The 20580-nt window shown below is 39.9% G+C and overlaps 1 protein-coding gene across 8 annotated transcripts in view; it reads left to right on the top strand.

Moving 5' to 3' along the window:
- Positions 1-20580, top strand: part of USH1C (USH1 protein network component harmonin) — a 48709-nt gene that overhangs the window by 4763 nt on the left and 23366 nt on the right. For all 8 annotated transcript variants that reach the window (XR_014010167.1, XR_014010168.1, XR_014010169.1 and 5 more), the window contains exons 2-13: positions 3084-3151; positions 6425-6568; positions 7501-7639; positions 13571-13679; positions 13773-13797; positions 15213-15270; positions 15654-15757; positions 16375-16459; positions 17000-17059; positions 17396-17452; positions 18782-18924; positions 20186-20251. Coding sequence is in view for 5 of the 8 variants with exons in the window: in XM_081202158.1 (XP_081058284.1) it covers positions 3084-3151; positions 6425-6568; positions 7501-7639; positions 13571-13679; positions 13773-13797; positions 15213-15270; positions 15654-15757; positions 16375-16459; positions 17000-17059; positions 17396-17452; positions 18782-18924; positions 20186-20251 (1058 nt within the window). In the remaining 3 variants the exon portion in view is untranslated. The remainder of the gene's footprint in view (positions 1-3083; positions 3152-6424; positions 6569-7500; positions 7640-13570; positions 13680-13772; positions 13798-15212; positions 15271-15653; positions 15758-16374; positions 16460-16999; positions 17060-17395; positions 17453-18781; positions 18925-20185; positions 20252-20580) is intronic.

Below are 20580 nucleotides of genomic sequence, written 5' to 3'. Positions count from 1 at the left end.
CACCCTACCCCAGGGAGCTCTGCTGGACTGCAACTGTAACCCAGCCCTGATTCTGGGTAAGCATCCTTTATTGTGTCTGGACACATATCCTAACTTTCATTTTATGAACAGAACAGAGTTCACATTTTATGGAAGGATAATTTCTTACTTCCTCCTTCCCTCTGCATCTGGGAGATACTTAGGAATGATGTGGGATATAGTACGGGATGTTAAAGATTGGGGGGGGTTAGGAATGCCCACACCCACATGAATAGAGGAGAAACTTACAACTCAAGCCATAGACTTCAAAATCTAGTCATCATTATTTATGTTCTTATTTTATGTGCTCTGCTGCTGGAAAGGCCAAGTGATGCCATATTGAACATTGTTGCACAATTTATGTCCCTTCTGCAAGTAATGCTCAATTTACTGTTGCATATTAAAAGTCACTAAATAACTTATACATATTCTGCTCATATATTTATGGGTGTTTTGGCTTTCCCATTTGTACATCATTCTATTTAGAATACATAGTTCAGTGATCACATGAATCCTAACTGCTTGTTCATTAGAGATTTGGGTGGGGGGAGGGGGCAGGAAAAACAAACAATGACGAAGAAAATGGTTTGACAGTGTTCATGGAGGGTGTGTCTGCACTGTAGATTATTTTCCTTTTGTATTGTCAGATGTTCATTTGCATTGCTGCAGCAGTTTTGTATGGGGCTTACATGGTTCTTCCTTAGACCTTATTAGGAGCATCTAGGGCACAGGGCAGCTGCAAGCATTTGATTATATTCAATCAATGCAGGTGTTTTAGGAGGGTGGCTGCACCCACAGGACCCTCCTCCTTGTGCCATAGCCCTATCAAAAACTCATTGTCATAGGCAGCAACTTTAAGAAAAACACAGTTACACAGGGAGTTCCAGCCATGGAGCTTCACCATTAATTTTGTGTTTTCAGTCTAAAAGACAGCTGTGGTCACTATAAACAGCTGTCAACAGTAAGTCCTATCCCATGTTTCAATGCCCCTGCACAGCAGTGCTTGGGGTCAGGATCCAGCTAGAGGCTGAAACCCATTGACTCCATGACTACAACTTAATACAGCTCAAAGGATGCAAGGGATATAATTTCCATGAACACCTGTTTCAGCCCAGCACCTGTGCTTCAGTGCTGCACCTATTCCTTCAATTGAAGTGCAACCCCACCTGGGTAGCACACCTAATTCCCAGATGTACAGTGTACAACTCTGTACACTGCCTCCATCTTGTCAGGATTCAGCTTCAGTGTATTGGTCTCCATCCAGCTCTTTACTGTATCCAGGCATCAATCCAGCACACACATAGCCTCAGATGACTCAGATGACAGAGAAAAATAGAACTGGCATTAACATACTGATGACACTTCACTCAAAATCCTCTGATGACCTCACTCTACAGCTTCGTATAGATGTTAAAAAAGATGAGGGACAATATAGAACTTTGTGGGACTCTAGAGCACAAGTGCCATGGAGCCAACCAGAAATCTCCCAATGCAGCTTTCTGAAATTGACTCTGAAGGTAAAAGAGGAGCCACCATGTCACTGTGCTGCCACTTCCCATCTGACAGAGTTGCTCCAGCAGGATCCCATGGTCAGTATCACCCAAAATCACAGACAGATCAAGGACAATCAACAGTATCACATTCCACTTGTCTCTCTCCTGGCAAATGTCATCTATTACGGCAACCGAGGCTTCCTCTGTGCCAAACCCAGAACTAAACCTGGATTGAAATTCCTTCAGTAAATATGCTGGGGATTGCATTACATGGCTGAATCATGCCCCGTTATTTTTTGCAAATGTTACTTTGCATGTTGCTTAAGTAGGCTAAGCAATCTTCATTCTCTTTAGCTCTAAGGAATGAACCAATAGTACAGGATATGGACTGTATGCCATAGTTTCCAGCTTCATTCCCCAACATCTCCAATTAGAAGAGTTATAAAGAGCAGGGTTGGGAGAGCCTGACACTTTGGAAACAAATCCTCAAAGTTAAAGAACATACTAGAAAATACAGTTGGCATCCGTCTGTCTCAGGAGACAAGGGAAGCATGTGCCTTTGAAAGTATGCTCAAGGTATCTAATTTGAGACAATATGCTTTGAATAAATTAACCCAATAAATGGAATTATTGGTCTTTACTTCTGAAGAGCATTGGATGTATTGCAACTTCTAATATGTTTCTCCATTTCAAGCAGGCTTTGTCTCTTATTTTGTTTTGTTTGTTGGCTTCTAGTCCCCTTGGGGTGTTGCCCTTTCCATTTCCTACTTGAGACCTGGGAGATCCTCTGCACCATCAGAATAGATGACACTCGCAAAAATGGACTGATATACTGAGTCAGACCATATGTTCCTATGTTCTTCTGAGAACTGCCTTTGTAGCAACTCCATAGCTCTTAGGAAAATGAGCAAAGACGTGATTGACTTTCACCGATGTGAAAGCCACAGGCAGTGGTGGTCCTTTCTGATTACCAAAAGTAACTTCTTCTCCCATGGTATACGTGGGCGCTCTGCTTTTATTTATTTTTGAACAGTTAGCAAAATTAAAGTCTTGAAACCTGACACCAGTTTAAGTGAACATGTTGTGACAGACAGTGAAGAAAGAATAACTCTAGCAGCGAGCTCTCCTCTGTCAAGATATCAGAGCTGCAAGGAGCAATCTAGTTTGCTGCACAGCGTCATGAGAAGGATGCTGACATTTCTAGTTTAAAACCATTGAACTCGGTATCTATATGGTTTTGGTAGAATTGTTTCTGGTTGCTCAGTCATGTGCTACATTAGTGAATGGCCTAAAAGGTTTCTGAAGATATTTATTCAGCAATTTAGTCATTATCAGGTAAGAGTATCAATATGCTACTTTGTGGTATGAAATGATTAGATTTTGGCACGATAATAAATTCCACCGGTGTAGTTTTTATTTCACATTCTTAAAAAATATTGCTGCCTTTGCAAGAAGCCTCCTATAAGCAGAAATAAATATATTTTATTATTATATTTTGGTTAATGAGTTGGGGTGTATTCAGCTGTCACAATTTGTGGTCAGAGTATTACAATAAAATTATCATTTTTACAGGTTGACCTGCTGATTGATAGTGAAGCAGAGAAAGATTATCTCTATGATGTGTTGCGGATGTACCATGAGTAAGTTATTCCTTCATATTGATTTCACACTTCTGGCAGTTTGGCATTTAGTAGGAAGAAAGTTATATCAGTAGAAATGTTTGCTCATCTTTAACCTATAAAAAAAAAATAGGCAGAGGAACTATTTAAGACTTCCTTTTAGCTTCTGCATTTAACAGGAATAAGCAAGACTTTTTATAATGTTCCTGAATTATTCCCAAAGTCTTATTCCAAACTGTTGAAATAAAGGAACATTTGATAAAATCTATTTCTGAAACAATTGTCATTAGGAAACTAAAGGCCATCTGCACATTTGAAAATGCTAATAATATGATCCAGTTCTTAACTTTGCTTGATTCTGGCATTTTAGCCTTTGGTATTCTAGTTACATTTGAACAACTACAGTGCAACCCTATTTGTGTCTACTCAGAAGTAATCCCCATTATATTCAATGGGACTTGCTCCCAGGTAAACTTGTATAGGATTGCATCCTTTGTTATTTTAACACAGAGATCACCAGCAATTTCTAACATTTTGGTCTTATACGCTTGTGTTTTTCTAAATACAATACTGTAAAACAATACTGTACAAACAAGATACAAATATAGTTTCTGATATAATTCCATTTCCACTGTATACTATTTTCACCCAGCGTCTCATCTGTACACTGTACTTTCACCTGGTCCATATTGTTGTTGGAGGAGGAGATGAGAGTATTTTTCCATTCTTCATAGGTGAATGATTCTGGCCATTATCGTTTCTGGGCATAACTTAATTAATAGCATCATAATGGAATGAAATGTAGACTTTTCAAGTTTCCATGTGCTCTTTGTGTTAAAGCAGAGTTTTGTGTAGCCTTGGCTACAAACCCGGTTTGGTTTCAGTTCGGGCTGTCTAATTGCTTCACCATTCATAAAGCATTGCCTGCAGCTCATGACATCAGGAAGAATTCAGCGTAGTTAATTATTTAAAACTTCACTGGAGTTGTAAACCTAACAGATACCTCGAGCATTTATATTTCCCGCCCCATCATCCCCAAAGCTGGGAAATGTTGCTTACACTTAAATAAAATGTACAATATTGTTACAAGGGTATATGACTTTTTATGGTCCTTAGATTTCAAAGAAATACCCTAAATCCATTTTGCTAGATGAATATTTCATTTCCACATGTGCCCCTCCAGAAACTAACACTGAGCACCTGTAAGTGTGTTTGTGTATATTATTCCCCTGTTACCCTTGCCTCTGTCGTCTTTCCGCTTCTGTAAAAATTTACAGTATAAGCTCATTGGGGCTTTTGTTTATGTTATTCTGTAAAGATATATAGTTTTATTATTTGTGTCAGGAATGGATCACATCCATGCTAAATGGTTTCTGCATTAATATGTATTAAGTGCAGAAACTTTTATGACACAGTACTATTGCCAGTTTTCCACTATGTGTTTCTGTTCTTATGAGAGAGACGTGTGTGTGTGACCACTTCATATATCTGTTGTTCTGGACTCTAATCCAGAAAACCTTATGCCATAAAGCAGACAAATGCTTTTATTTAAACATACAACTGCTTGCCATGGATATCTATAAAAAAATAGTGGTTTAAATATGCATTTAACATTTGGGGGGGGGCATAATATAAAAACCATATAATCCAAGGCCAACACTGAGAACACAATATTTGTCAAACTTAGAAAAATAAAAAGACATTTGTTTATATTTTTAAAAATCACAACACATTCAGTTTGGCATTTCCTTTAATATTTGGTGATGTATTTCCTACCCTGGTGTGTATTTAATTGCCATTAATAATGTGTTACTTGTACATCAAGTGACATACTAGGGTGTCCAGTATCTTGTGATGACTGATGTAAAGAACACAAACAGATGGTATGGAGTTCTGCCGTTCTTTAGGCTAGAGTAACTCGGCTGAAGTCAACAGACTGGCTACAGATTAATTCTGTTATTTTCATAAAGTTATTATCCTGGAATCCCATTAAAATGTCAGTATGCATGTAATCTTAAACACTTGAAGATTAGCCGTGTCAAATACAATTGGGCTTACTCTTGAATAAGCATGCTTGTGATAGAACTTAAGAACTTGTACACAGTACCATAGGAATGGGGCAGTTATAACAAAAAACGTTTATGCCATATGTTCAGATGCCTTTCAGGCGTTCTGTGGATGCATTTGCTTTGTGGGGAGAGGGGAAGGGGAATCACATTAGGGACCCCCATGCTGTGCCTTGACAACAGCCAGAGGTCTGAAATATTCCTAAGCCTGTGTGTACAGTGGTGCCTCAGGTTAAGAACTTAATTCGTTCTGGAGGTCCGTTCTTAAGCTGAAACTGTTCATAACCTGAGACACCACTTTAGCTAATGGGGCCTCCTGCTGCCACTGCGCCGCCACCACACGATTTCTGTTCTCATCCTGAAGCAAAGTTCTTAACCCGAGGTACTATTTCTGGGTTAGCGGAGTCTGTAAACTGAAGCGTCTGTAACCTGAGGTACCACTGTATACAACTTGTACATGCACAGGCTTCTCCAGAACACTAGGTAATCATGCAGAGGTTCAGGCCACAGATAGTGAGACCATCTTCAGCACCACTAGCCATTGGAAGCATAGGAATGTAGGAAGCAAGACCATTGGCCCATCTAGCTCAGTATAGCCTGCACTGACTGGCAGTGGCTCTCTAGGATTTCATGCAGGGTTCTCTCCCAGATCATTCTGAAGATGTCAGGGGTTGAACGTAGGACCTTCTGTATGCAAAGCAAATAATTACCGCTGAGCCCTTCCCCCATCTCTTCAGATAAAACTGTGATTAAAGTTATATAGCCTTTTCATAATGTTCAAGGAATGGCATTTTTCCCCAGAATGCTGGCCATTTCATTTCCAAGCGTTTTCTTATAGATGGTGAACATTTGTCCTCTGCACAGACAACTACAGTGTGCAGTTTTGTATTGTGCATGTTGGACAAATGCAGAATCATATAGCATTGGGGTTGTGTAATCCACATAAATTTGGACTAACAGCCTATACTGATCTTTTAACTACTCTCATTGTAGCTTTCAAATATAGGCCCTGCAGCATATTTTACTTTAACTCCATGAACTCCATTTAAATGGAGGTGTCTTATGTATCAAATCAGTGGATTTAACATTAGAATCAGAAGAAGAATGACTCTTGGGGGCAGGGGTTTTAAGGTAGCCTTATGAAAGCCAGAGAGCACAATATGTTAAGTACATTGTCAGTAGTTAATATTGCATTCTCCTTATAACCCTCTTCAACTTCATTTTGTAGATCCATGAATCTTCCAGTGTTGGTGGGAGATCTGAAGTATGTAATCAATGAACCAAGCCGGCTGCCCTTATTTGAGGCCATACGCCCTCTCATCCCATTAAAACATCAAGTGGAGTATGATCAGTTAACACCTAAACGATCCAGGTAGGTTTGATCAATGTACCTCTCTGTATATGAGCACACTTTTTTCTTTTTTGCTAATTGATGAATTCTTACTCAAGAACTCAGCAAGTATACATAGGCATATTGATCAGTTATTTGCCCCAGCCCTCGCCTAACCTTAGGTGGCTCCCCTCCCAAAAAAATTCTTTTCAGGATGCCTCTGTTTCTGCAGCAGAAAGTTAATATCAGTTAATCAATCATAGCAGGTCTCCTCCTGAAGTTCTTCCCCTTTTCTTCCTCCCTCATCCTGATAATAAGCAGGAGGGAGAGGTGCTCCCTAAGTCCTTACCCTTTGAGCCCAGGAGCCCTGCTGATTAAAGAGCTGTCAGTCTTTGGTTTGTGGAGACCAAGACTAGAATTGTTATTTTTTGTATTTTAAGTGGGGCTCTTGTGTCTTTAACAGCTGCACAGCAGACAGAAGTTGAACAGATGCCTTTTCTAACATGGAAATGCAAGAATCTGAAGAAGTGTGCATGCACACGAAAGCTCATACCAAGAACTAACTTAGTTGGTCTTTAAGGTGCTACTGGAAGGAATTTTTTTATTATGGAAATGCAAATCATTTTTAAAAGCAATACCAGTTTCTATCTGTTGAGACATGTTATAAGAGTAAGAGTCAAAAAAAGAGAGAATGGCATCCTTATAAGAGTCTGGAGTACCCAGCCAGGGTAAGGGAGGAGAGCTAATGAAAGTTGGAAGTTGCTTCCTACTGCTCTATATAAGTGGCCTTCCCCTCCCTAAGACTTAGTTGCATGCAATGCAAATACAAGTAATTTGACAAAGTAAAGTATAGGACAACACACTCCACCTTCTTCAGAAGCCTTGAAAATCAACACCAGTGAATGGCAGATGGGTATATGGGACTGTTTAAGTAGCAACTGTAAATTCTGTTTATCCTATTCCAACTTTTGCAGAAAACTGAAGGAGGTGAGGTTAGATCGTTTGCATCCTGAAGGACTTGGGATAAGTGTGAGAGGAGGTGTCGAATTTGCCTGTGGCCTTTTTATTTCTCAGCTAATGAAAGGTGGACAAGCAGACAATGTTGGACTTCAGGTGAGAAGGACATTGTGTCTCGTATAGCTAGAAAATATCTTATGTATATATTCTATTATTCAAGTTGGTGGAGTTGCTGCTGCTTCCTGAGGAGGGGAGGGGAGAGGTGGCAGCAAGACTGGTGCAGTGCAACACACTACCATGAGCACCTTGGCACTACTGGTGTGTTTGTACTGTGCCAGCCTCATTGCTGCCTCTACCTCCCAGTAAGCAGCAATGACATGAGCACCCCACCATACCGTCCACTAGTAATCAAATGTAAGAATACTGTTTATCACTATAAGCTCTTTTTGCCAGGATGTGAGATTGTAGCCTGTAGGAGGAACCTATGTTATGAGCACTAATACACTGATGAACAAGAAAACATGCATAGGACTCATTACAAACCTACACACACAATAAAAATGTGACTTTAATATAGAAAAGGGTTAGTCTTGCACATATTTTAAAGGTGAAAACTAGCATTTATACACCCGTGTGCCCTCTGTAACTGACATGACGCATTTTGAAACCAGTGAACTAAGTTTGTTGCTTAATAATGGATATTCACATGCATTCCTGTTTCATGAATAGTTTGAAAAAAGCTTAGATCATGAGCCAGCCCATACTCAGAAATCTTCCAACAGATGAATAAGAAGGGAACCTCATGAGAGGGGAAAATGTGAATCCGTTCCTAGACAAAGGGCATATATGAACAAATAAATCCCACACTTTCCTATTTTGACTTCATTAAAGTATATCTATTTATACCAAACCAGTAATCTCGTTTGCAGAAAATGTAGCTTTGCCTTCCTTGGTTTGTTGATATGTGATGTTTAGAATCAGCTTAAGGTGCCTTCATAATAGTCTGTACAAGACACTTTCTAAAACTTTCTAAGACCAAGTGAACAAGGGGAGTTGACAGGCTGCTCATTGTTCTAAATTGCTGTCTCATGATAAAGCCAAATGCTTCTGAAATTTCACCCATCTGCATTATTTCACTAAATCTCCACACATTTTCCAAGCTAGAAAAAAAATGTAGTCTGGGAAAAGGCATAATGAACTTCTATCATAATATTATGTTTCTGGCTCCTTTTTTCCCTATACCATTTTGATCCATCCTCTTGACTATGAGAAAATGAGGTAGTTTTTCCACCACTTAAAGTGTGTATGTGTGTCTGTATAATCAAGATACGTAACTGAAACGTTTGTGGCATTGACCTATTTTCTTCTGATTTCTCCTTCTTTTTCCTAAATGGATACAGTTTAGCCTTTTCATGCATTTCATCTGTCTATTTTGTTGCTCTCACAGATACTGTACTCATATCTTTGGGGATTATGTTAACTAAAAAGGCCTGGAGATTATTATGAATAATAGAAGTAAAGGAAACACTAAAAAAGTAAATCTGAAACCATCATGATTCTGCTCCGTATACTTGTTAGTATAAAAAAGGCCCCCTTTTCAGACTGTAAAAACAAAGGAATGCATGAAACAATTTTCTATTTTAGTTCCCCACCCCCTTGCTTTCAGTCCCTTAGTCAATTCTTCTGTAATAACATACTGGTGCTTAATACATTGACAACAGGAAACAGAAAGGTTTTTGCCAAGTCTACATTATAGAAAAGCTAGCAAACATTTATTTCATGAAGAGTGTAGCTTGCCAATAATGTCTTTAATGGCTATTATTGGAGCATTACACAAACACACACACACACACACAGAGAGAGAGAGAGAGAGAGAGAGAGAGAGAGAGCGTGAATGCACCTTCTTTTGGTGGGGTGGAAACTTGTCCAATTTTGTCTTCCTGTAGTGTGACCAAAAGCCATTAACTCATGTATGTTTTAGACAATATAAGAAGATAGGATTTGTTCTTACACACTGACTGATATTTATACTGGTAGTTGTATAAGTGCCAAATAGTGTTGGTCCACACTCACAAGGAGTCAACCGCTTACTGTGGCAGCCTAATTTATGGAACTCCTTGCAGATACAAAGCCTTGGCAATACTGTCTTCGATACCTGCTAAATACTTTTTGCTTTTTGTTTAGGTTTTGTAAAGTCTAGATAATTTCAAACTGTTGATTTTATCTGGATTTGGTCAATTTTAGTACTTGTTGTAGAGTTTGGTTTTACCAGTATTTTCCAATGAATATTTTATATTCTTTTCTGTAAACTGCTTCAACTATTTTTCCTATTAAACAGTAGATAAGTCTTGTTAAAGAAAGGAGTAAAAATAAATATATGTGCAGAACCAGCCCCGAAGCCCAGCCACAGGAAGATCAATCTCCCACTTCAAGTCAGTAGAGGGAGCAAGAGGGGGCCGCAGGAGACCATGGAGACTGCTGAGGGTGGAGCAAAAGAAAGCATTCTGCATGGATACAGTTTGCATTTGGAAAAGGAAAGAAAGAAGTCTGGCTACTTGCTGGATGGCAAGAAGCAGTCTTTGGGAGAAAGTGAGAACAGGAATCTCTCTGATTTACCTTTGTTACATAATGGTGTATTCAATTGTGTATTCAAATCTGATACACTACGTGACATTTGTACACAGACAGTGAACAATAAGCAGGAAAGAGAAGCAAGAGAAGCATTATGGACATATTTGCCTCCTGAAGCTAACCTCTTCATGCAGAAAATTTTCATTTATGCTGGGGGTGAAAGGACCAAAGAGAGAACACACCCTCCTCTCTATCAATAAGGGATTTTACAGTTTAAAAAATTCCCCAGTAGGTGGAGCAAGCACATCATTCCTAATATCAGTGAAGACAATTATTTTATTCCACCCTCTGCATGCTGTTCAAGTAGTACTTTGAATCCAAACTAAAACCTTCTCCTCCCTGTAGAATTGTTGGCTAATCTTCTAGGAAGGGCTTTTGTGCATTTAGCAAGTGCATGGTATGAACGAAATAATAAGCAACAACAAGGGGAAAGATCTGCTAAATTTGTATCAGTTATGTAGCTATTAATGGCACAGGGTCCTTATCTGGAAACAAAACTAACAGACATTGACGCTCAACTATGTTGCAATGCCCCTGTGATGTTTGCTCTTTCTCACTTTTGTCTTGTTGCACCTTTGTACATATTTCATCTACATCCAGGGTAGCTATCCTGCCCCACATTGTTACAGGCCTCCAAAGCAATTTTTTCTAGCCTGCCCTTCCCTCAACCCCACTGATTCAGCAGTGGGGAAAAGGAAAAGTTAAAGTAGACTAAGTGTTGTGATGGAACCTTGGTAGCTCCCTCTTTATGCAACATGTTAAACTGAAAGGGTTTTTAAAAAATGAATTAGTCCTTTGCAATACAGATGACATTTCAAATAGATATTCAAGCACAAAGAAGCAGACATCAAAGTTGCAAAAGCAGCTTCAGGCAAGGCCTGCAATAGGCCAAATTAGATCTCTTATGCAGTGGCAGAAGGGAACTCCGTTGATGGGATCTGGATCCAACTTGTGAAAATTCAACTCAGTCCTAGCAAATGTGAATACAGTAAAGGGAAAAAGCAACCGCATCTGCTTTGCTACACCATTCCAATAGATGAGCGGCACATAATTTCAAACAGAAGTTTGAACCGTGCTGTAAATAGCAAGGTTTGAGGAAGGGTTTTTGGGCCCCAGAGCAATCCTGGGGCAGAGCTTTCATGCCAGATTGTTGGGGCAAGGTGGTGGTACCTGATTAAATAAGCCGTGGCAAATGAAATTTTAAAAAGACTTATACACACCACAGATCAGGTTCTCTGTGTTTGCCGCAGTGATTAAGTGTATCAACTAACATCTGTTTAGCATGTGATTTCCTTGGCTGGAAAATATGGCCTGAAATCAGTTATTTCAGGATTGGATTGAATTAAATTAAACTTGACTCATTATGTGAGTAAAACAAGTACCATGCAATGATAACTGATAAGCAAGTGCCGTAAACCAAAGCTGAGCAGCAGCCCACTGAAAGAATGCATTGTTCTTGCAGTTCACCTTAGCGTGCCCATACTAGCTTTCCTAGCCCATCAGATGGAAGCAATATCGTTAAAACGAGCTTTTAGTAGACTACAAAGGGAATTAATTGAATTTAGGATTTGATTGAATAAAATGGCATGTAGTCAGTGGTTAGCGCTTATGCAACAAAACTAAAAACAAACCCTTTGCATAATTTAGGCAGTAGCGGACAGTGAGGCAGGGCTGCCCTACTCACCTGAGCTACTTCCGGCTGACTTGCTACTGCATATAGGGAGGGAGAGGGGCAAGGCAGAATCAAAGGCAGCATGGTGCAAACAAGCCAGCAAGAGCACTGGATTACCTCTGCTGCAGCATTTGCTCCTTGCTGCCACCTTGCCCCTCTCCTTCCCCATCCCAATACGCAGCAGAGACTCAGATTTAGGGAGGTCAGGTGAGAGGCACAGGTCCACCACGCCATCCACTGTTGGGTCTAGAGGGGCTGCTGTGTGGATTTGTTACAGCAAAAACAGCATGAAGTCTTCAAGACTGACTTAATACTTTGGTCTCAATAAATCCTGGAAACAGCTAGCTCACTACAGAAAATAATTCTCTCTGTGCCTGTTTATTTATTTTGGTCTTGCTATGCCTATTCATCACCAGCAGACACTTATCAAGAGTGGATCTTGAACTCACTGGATTGGAGTCTCTGTATTCATCAGCACTAAGCACAGCATTATGGCACACTTACTTCATTGCTATTGACATTTTGGCTTCACTTTGCACCAAAAATAAAAAATATTCTCTATGTACTCGGGATATATATTTACCTACTTATTTAGGTGAACACTACATACATCTAATGAACTTACATAGTTTATGTATTTGAAGGTGTCATGCAACATTGTGGTCTTCACTAGAATTTTACTATGTAATTTAGTCTTTGCATCATTTGCTATGCTCAGTCTTTAGTTGTTGCTGTTAAGAGACTGCAAAATTTTACTTCCTCCATGTGGAGACGGTCTAAAAGCACTTACTCATGTTAGTGGCTACGTTGTTGGTATGCAATATATATCTATTCTCCTGAACATTGAATTAAATGAAGTAATGTACTCTAGACTTTAGCTGGATGTCTAGAGTAAGTAACCATTAATTTAGGTCCATCACCAGGTTATATATGGCAGAATGCAATGCAATGAAATTGCATAGATTCTGATTATACTGAACTGTTCCCTAGGGCTTAACAGCAGGAAATGCAAGTCAATTACCAAATAATATACTCCATCAAAGTATACAAAGGATACAGTCCATCCCAGAAACAGCTTTGATGTGTGATCCCAAAACTGTACATTCAATGGCTTGCATCCTAAGTTGCTCTTCTATTCATAGAACTTTTTCTCTTAATGAAATTCACTCTGATCCTGCTAGCAGATAGTGGAAGGGAGATTATTTTCACCAGTTCCTCCTTTTCCCTCAGGGTCACCTCTCATGGTGCTTCAGATGGTCCTCCAACCCTGTAGAGAAGATTTTTGGAGGTCACAGGTGGAAAGGGGAATTAGTGAGCATCCTACTCCATTCACTCAGAGTTTGGATCTGAGCTGATACACATAAAATAGCTGAAAGAAATAAAGGATTGCTGGACAGAACAATAATGTACTTCTCAGCAAGGGAGCATATATAGGCTGCTCAGATGTGATCAAACAACTGCATAAAACTTGAAAGTTGTCATTTGCCCATTCCCAAAGATGTGTTCCATTAATTTCACAGCAGGATATGTCTCATTTCTACACAAAAAAAGCCTTCTTTCAAATGCATTGTCCATTTGAAATTGTTTGTTCGTACTGAAACACACTATATAAAATACTATTTTCACAGAATCTTAGAACTGTAGAGTTGAGAGTGATCACAAAGGTCATCTAGTCCAGCTCTCTGCAGTATAGCAATCTTTTGTCCAACATGGGGCTCGAACCCACAACCTCAACTGAGTTATCTCAGCTTCTATCTCTCTCTCTCTTTCTTTTTTAAACTAAGGTTGGAGATGAGATTGTTCGAATAAATGGATACTCCATTTCTTCATGTACTCATGAAGAAGTGATTAATCTTATTCGCACAAAGAAAATTGTGTCTATAAAAGTGAGACGTGAGTAGAACATTGTTTTGATATTTTGCCTGCCAAAATTCCCAAACTTTAGTGCTATTGTGGCAACTGACAGTAAACTTTATTTCATTGCAGACGTTGGCATGATACCTGTGAAAAGGTAATTGTCTTTTGGCTAAATGCATATTTTACATACAATATGGAATGTATCTAATAATTTACAGTGGTACCTTGAGTTACAAACGCCTCAGGTTACAAAAGCTTCAGGTTACAAACTCCACTAATCTGGAAGAGTTACCTGGAGATGAGAACTTTGCCCCAGGATGAGAACGGAAATCGTGTGCCGGTGGCACAGCGACAGCAATATGCCCCATTAGCAAAAGTGCGCCTCTGGTTAAGAACAGTTTCAGGTTAAGAATGGATCTCCAGAATGAATTAAGTTCGTAACTAGAGGTACCACTGTACACTGCTTCTGTCAATTTCCTCTGCTTAGTAGCATCACATTTTGAAAACTGAAAACTACACAGTTTTATGTTGTTGCCTTCCATCTTTCTCGGGATACAATGTAGTACACCTCCAGTGGGGGAGTCAAACAGCTGCATTAGCAGCACTCAAGTGACCTCCCTAGGGCACAAGCCTGGGCAGTGTATATGGAGGTCTTGGGCTGCCAAGGTAACAAGGCCTCTGGGCCTCTGGGCCCCACTGATGTGGTCCAAAGGAAAGCAGAGCAATACATTTGGCACTAGCTTGGCTGCAGGAATTGTCGGAAGGAGGTGTACAAGTTGCCATCCAACCATCCTGGGGACTCCACTCTGGACTTGTATAGGGTTTACTGCTTAGCCTTTTCTTCTCCCTCTACAACACATACAAAAACTACCTTCTTGACTGCTGGACCCACTATTGGTCTCATCTGCTCAATCTGCCAAAGCCTGTCTTTGCATGCAGTGGAAGTCCCTAACTCACTGTGGGTTTGAGACCCTTTGGCTACCTTCACCTGGTTTAGCTGTCAGTCAAAGCTGTTTGCTGGGGTGTGGCCACTGTTGCATGATGACAGCTTCTAGGAGCCACAGGTGAGAGCTGAGTGCAGGGTGGGGACCAAAGGTGAGCAAACTACCCCAGAAGTAGCACGCTGTGTCCTGCACAGAGGTACTACACAGTTTTATTTCAATGGGATTTAGCACATACAAGTCTATGTTGAATTGGAGCCATTCACTTTACCTGAGGTTTTTCCTTTTAAAAAGCCATTATGCTCCTAAAGTGCTTTTATTAAAATTATTTGTGACCAAAGTTCAACCAACACAATCTTACTGGACCTGTAAATTAACAGCTAGCATTTGATTCTGTATATTGGGGATCATATGGCTTGCAACCAAACAAGTATTAGCTCTCCAAAGCCTTTTAAAATCACCAACAGCCAGCTGACAGAAAACTGTTTAAACATCCCAACTGGTCCACAGCAAGGGGAATTTAGGTTGCAACCCAACATCAGGAGGTGTGGTATGAAAGCATCCACAGTGCATTACTTATTTCAGCATCTTTTCTTTGTTCATATCTAACCACTTATATATTTTCTAGTTCTACTGATGAGCCTCTCAAGTGGCAGTTTGTAGACCAATTTGTATCAGATCCTGGGGTAAGCATTAAGAAAATAGCTTTTGCTGCAAATTTTAAACTGTGCTCATAATAAAATTTTGCATTGGACCTATTTTTATAATATAGTGTTTTGGGCACTGTACAAAATTGTTTGGTTTACACTGAGTACATTTGGAATGGGATGACTGTATGAATTATATATTTCCAAAACACTTTTGGATATAGGCACGTGGACAATTGAGTTCATTATATGATAATGCTGAGTATGTGTAAACCTATCAACAATAACTTATGTATTTCCGTATCCCCCGATGCTTTGCAAAACTTTATCTAGACTTTGATGGTGGGCAAAAAATCAGCATGCCTTTTTAGCTAGTGGACTTCAATGTCAGAAACTCTGTTGCCCTAATTTTTGCGTTTTAGGAAGGTAAAAGCAGTGTTGCAGGTCTTGCATCATCTGGAGGAAAAAACCACAAAGAAAAGAAAGTTTTCATTAGCTTGATTGGTACAAAGGGCATGGGATGCAGGTGAGCTGCCAATTATTTCTCATCACTCATTTCATCTGGAAAATATAATAGATGTGATCTAGCCAAAATTAAGAAGGGTTTAACTGTGACTGGATCTTAAGTTAAATATATTTATGCAAATGATAGTGTTCAGAACCAGATATAAGCTGCTGCACACATCACTTGTCCATTATTGGTCAAAGCTGCAACTCTTTTCGTCTTTGGGTAATGTGTACTGACGATCGGCGTCTCTTTACTGAATTACTGTGCAAAGAATTGTTCATTACCAATAATTAATGAGGTTGCAAAATCAATTGATTCTATCCTCTTCTCATATGGACTAAGATATGACTCGATTTCTTTTATACAGTACTTCTTTGGCATGCTGAGAAAAGTTGTGCCATGTCTAATTGTGCAACAGTGTTGACTGTGATAGAATATTAGTGTTAGTGGGTTGTTACAGATCCTATGGCACCAATAGAGCTTAAATGAGGTACATTTGCTGTACATCTTATCCAATGTATTCTCATCAATCTGAAAGTAACCAAGTTATTTACAGTACTGGGTTATTTGACCATGATTGTTTACTTGCATTATTCCATTGCGTAATGTCGTTTTGTTTTCATTGTTTATTCCAGCATTTCCAGTGGTCCCACACAAAAACCAGGCATTTTCATAAGTAATGTTAAACCACATTCTCTGTCTGCAGAAGTAGGGTTAGAGGTAAGTGTAATGTTGATGAAACCATCTGGTTCTATGATAGCCCCATGCTGTCCCCTCTGCCGACAGAAGGCATCTATTAGAGGAAAGGGGAGGGAAGAAATTTTGAGAGTTCTCTATTGTACTCACATTTTCAATCTACTCCAGAGTGTGTTTCAGTCCTCCAGAGCAGAATTTGGGACATACAGAGGTCTGCAACTAAACGAGAACAACCAAGAATTGCCATCCTCCCTGTACTATGGATGGATGCCTCCCATCAACAGAGGGGACAGCACTGGTTATTGTCCATGACAGGTCTTATGTTGAAATGGCCATGTTAAAGGAAACAAAATCAGTGGTGTCTTCCAGACACCAATGCAAAGTGAATAAATTCAATAGGATTGAAAGGTTAAAAATATCCCAATGTTTACCTTAATCTTCAAATTAGTTTTTTTGAAGTGGCCTCATCTTATTCACTTTTCTGAAACAACTGGTTTGAGAACTGAAGTCTGTGTGAGAACTCTGCTGAAGTTTCAAGTATTTTGTTTGTTTCCTTGCTTTCAGGTTGGTGATCAGATCGTTGAAGTAAATGGAATGGACTTTTCTAATGTGGATCACAAAGAGGTAATGAAAAGGGCCAAGTTGTCCTATTCTCATAAACTGAAAATGGACACCTTACACTAACTTTTAAATCAATCTGTTTCACAACTCTCAGATTTTTAGGATTCAGCCAACAAATATTGGAGTATAGTTTAAAATGTTTGAATCCAGACACTGCTGTCACTACAAAGTCATCTGCATTGTTTTAACTGTCCTGCTCTTAGAATGAGATTCAGTCAGCACCATTACCAGGTGGAGAGGGTGCCACTGTAGTTGTGCTGTGTACACCTTTGCAGCTGGACAAAGACATGCATGTAAATATATTATCCTTTCCTCTCCCCCACCCCACCATTTTTTCAGGCAGTGAAGGTGTTGAAAAGCAGCCAAACCCTGACTATCACGGTTGTAACTGGAGCCGTAAGTATGAATGTCATCGCAATCAGCAAAGACCCTGTGAAAATCTAGAAAACCACTGTATTCACACTGGTTCTCAAAGGACATATGCTAGCCAGAAACCGGGGATGGGAGACATATACTCAATTCCAGTATAATCTAGATTCAAATTGATTGTTTGGGGCTTAAGTAGTTTAAGTAATTTCTGAACATCTGAATGTCATCTTTTAGAGACATCAGCAGTTCACTGATCAGTTCCTCTGAACTGGTTGTATTTTGTTGTGCATATTGTTTTGTTCATTTTGTGGCATGTGAAAATATTTTAGAACCTCAAATAAGCCTTGAATGTTCAAGGGAGAGTTAGAAATCCTTCCAGGGGGCAACATATTTACCCCATAGTTCTCATTTACTCCTGCACATGGAACCACAGGGAAAGCAGCCATGAAAAATTGTCTTCTATAGCTAGCCAAACAAGACATTGCCTGTTTGTTACAATGATCATGTATGAATGCAGTGCATCTGCACCACAGCCCACAAGGGTACACAGCTCTCCAAGTGACTTAATCAATTTCACTAACATTAATCATGTTTCAAGGTAGTATAGCTCTCCCATCAAGCATGACACTGTGCTTAGACTGATTTTCAGCGACAATTTTTGACCCATTCTTTCAAATGAATAAAGGGGAAAAATTAGATAGCAGTGTGACTAACCTAGTTCCTAAAATACCTTCCCATTCCCCTCACAACACAGTCAGAATGCTTGTATAACCAGCTAGGCATAACACCTCTTGATGCTGTAGACACACCATTCAGTGTGAAAATATGCAGTTACAAGAAGGTAGAGGTGAGGCTACCACTTCTGAAATACTGTATACACATGACAGTGTCAAGCACAAAGCTAAAGTGAAAAAGCATGGCATTTCATGTATCTAAAATAGACTTATAATCAGACATATATAAATCTGAGTTTCACACTAATAATGTGGATTTCATATTTCTTGTAATGAAACCCCCTCCAAAAAAAAGAACTCAGAAAATTGAAAATTTTGCAACATTTTGTATTCACTTAAAAGAGGTTTTACATTCCTACTGATGGCTAGATAGATAGATGATAGAGATAGATGAGAGAGAGATCTTATTTATAAGATTTACAAATCTAATTCGTAAAATTTATTACCAATCAATAACTACAATAGCTCTTTTTTATAACATATGCTAGATAAAAGCAACAATTTTCATTGCCTAGGGGAAAAGGTATTGTCAATGTGTATTACCTGGCAGATCTTAAAAGGGAGAATTCTATACAAATTTGCTAACAAAGCTTAATTAACAGGGATTTGAAATAATATTTAGGGAAAGGAGCTGTTTATGACTGAAGATGAGAAGCAGAGGGAAGAGACTAGCCGTGAGTTGGAGCGGCAAGAACTGATGCGCCAGAAGAGGCTTGCACTGGAGACCAATAAGATCCTGAAAGAACAGCAAGAAAAGGAGAAATTGTAAGATATTGGGGATGCATCGGGTTTGCTAAATTAAGTGTGGCGTAAATGTGCTAGTGCTGAGGCTTATCATGTGTAGGAAGCTTCTTAACTAACTTTGCCTTCTTCTGGAGGCCTCAGGGCACTGCCGTGACTATCAATTGAGATTGTTGTGGCTTCTGGGTAGTACATTAGATTTCTTGGCAGCTGGTAGATAGGAAATTTGATGTTGAACAGTGTGGCGTTAAATGCAAAAAAAGCATAACATAGCCTTTGTGGGGGGGGGGACCCAACAACTTCAATTACCAGTATGTGTCCTGATTTACAAAGCAATACACAGGGCCAGCCACCCCATGAGGCAAGGTGAGGCTGCCATCTCAGGTGGCAGGATCCACAGGGACAGCAGATCCAGCTTCCAAGGAAGGCATCGCCTGCTGCTGCCATCATGATGGCAACAACAGGTGCAGTGTACACCTTGGATGAAGGATCTGTCACCTCCTCAGCAGCCGCTACCCCTCTTGGCAAATAGGAGGCGCTGCAGGTGTCCTCCCACCCTTGTTCCTTATTCCTCCCTCCCCACCTTGTTTCCAATGTATCTTCAACAACTTTCACATGATTTTTTCATGTGAAATTCAACATTTTGATGAATAAAGCCCAGACTGCAGTCTTGATCAGTCATACTACAGGCAACCCTAACTATTTTTGCAAGACAGGATATGAGCCTAACATTAGGGTGGCAACATTGTTGAGAGATGCCGGGGGGAAATCAGGAAATCTTGCAGTTCCCATGTACGCATCTCATATTTGAGTACGTGCTTGGAGCTTCCCATGCTTATTAAATATTTGTGGTGGAAAGCTTGACTTTAAGAAAGCAGTGTCAGAGGGTACCAAAGAAGGCTGCTGAATTTGTGACTCATCAGACTGTACACAGTCTGGTCTATGCATGTTAGTTCCCCTGTTCTTGCAGTTTCAGGCAGGCAACCAAAGCAAGAAGCTTAGTAAAATGCTGGTGGGCCACCATTTATGTCTGATGAGCTAGATAGGTCTAGTTTAGGCATAGGCAAACTCGGCCCTCCAGATGTTTTGGGTCTACAACTCCCATCATCTCTAGCTAACAGGACCAGTGGTCAGGGATGATGGGAATTGTAGTCCCAAAACATCTGGAGGGCCGCGTTTGCCTATGCCTGGTTTAGCTGATCAAAAGCATTTTCTTCATCAAAGTTATTTTTCCGTATACTGTAGTTAGGTTAAAAACTCCAAATTGTTTCCCCTTTTTCTGTAGGCGAAAAATGGAGATTGCACAAAAAGCTGCAGAGGAGGAGGAAAGATACCGTAAAGAAATTGAACAGTTAAGTTATCTCTTAGTTCATTTCTTTCCCACACGCACACACCTGCATTTGGTTATTTTCCCTCTATGATTCCTTTTTAAAAAGGATTCTATGGTTTGGGGAAAGGGTGAAGCAGGATAGATGCATTGTCATTCCACCCCCCTGTCAAAGCCCCCTACCCTGCACCACTTCAGATTGCAGAAGGATAAATCATGTGTCCTCCCCTGTATAAAAGCTCCCTGCACACAGAAAACCAGTATGCGAGGGAGAAGTCTTCCCTAGAATGCTTCCCCTTGACACTGGCAAGGGCTGTATTGCCATACACTCCTTCTGCCTGCAATCCAAAGTG

The sequence above is a fragment of the Podarcis bocagei genome (genome assembly GCF_964188305.1).
Source record: "Podarcis bocagei genome assembly, chromosome: 1".
In the NCBI taxonomy this organism is placed as follows: domain Eukaryota; kingdom Metazoa; phylum Chordata; class Lepidosauria; order Squamata; family Lacertidae; genus Podarcis; species Podarcis bocagei.
The sequence above is the reverse complement of the archived record's forward strand: the minus strand, read 5'-3'. Positions and strand labels throughout refer to the sequence as shown.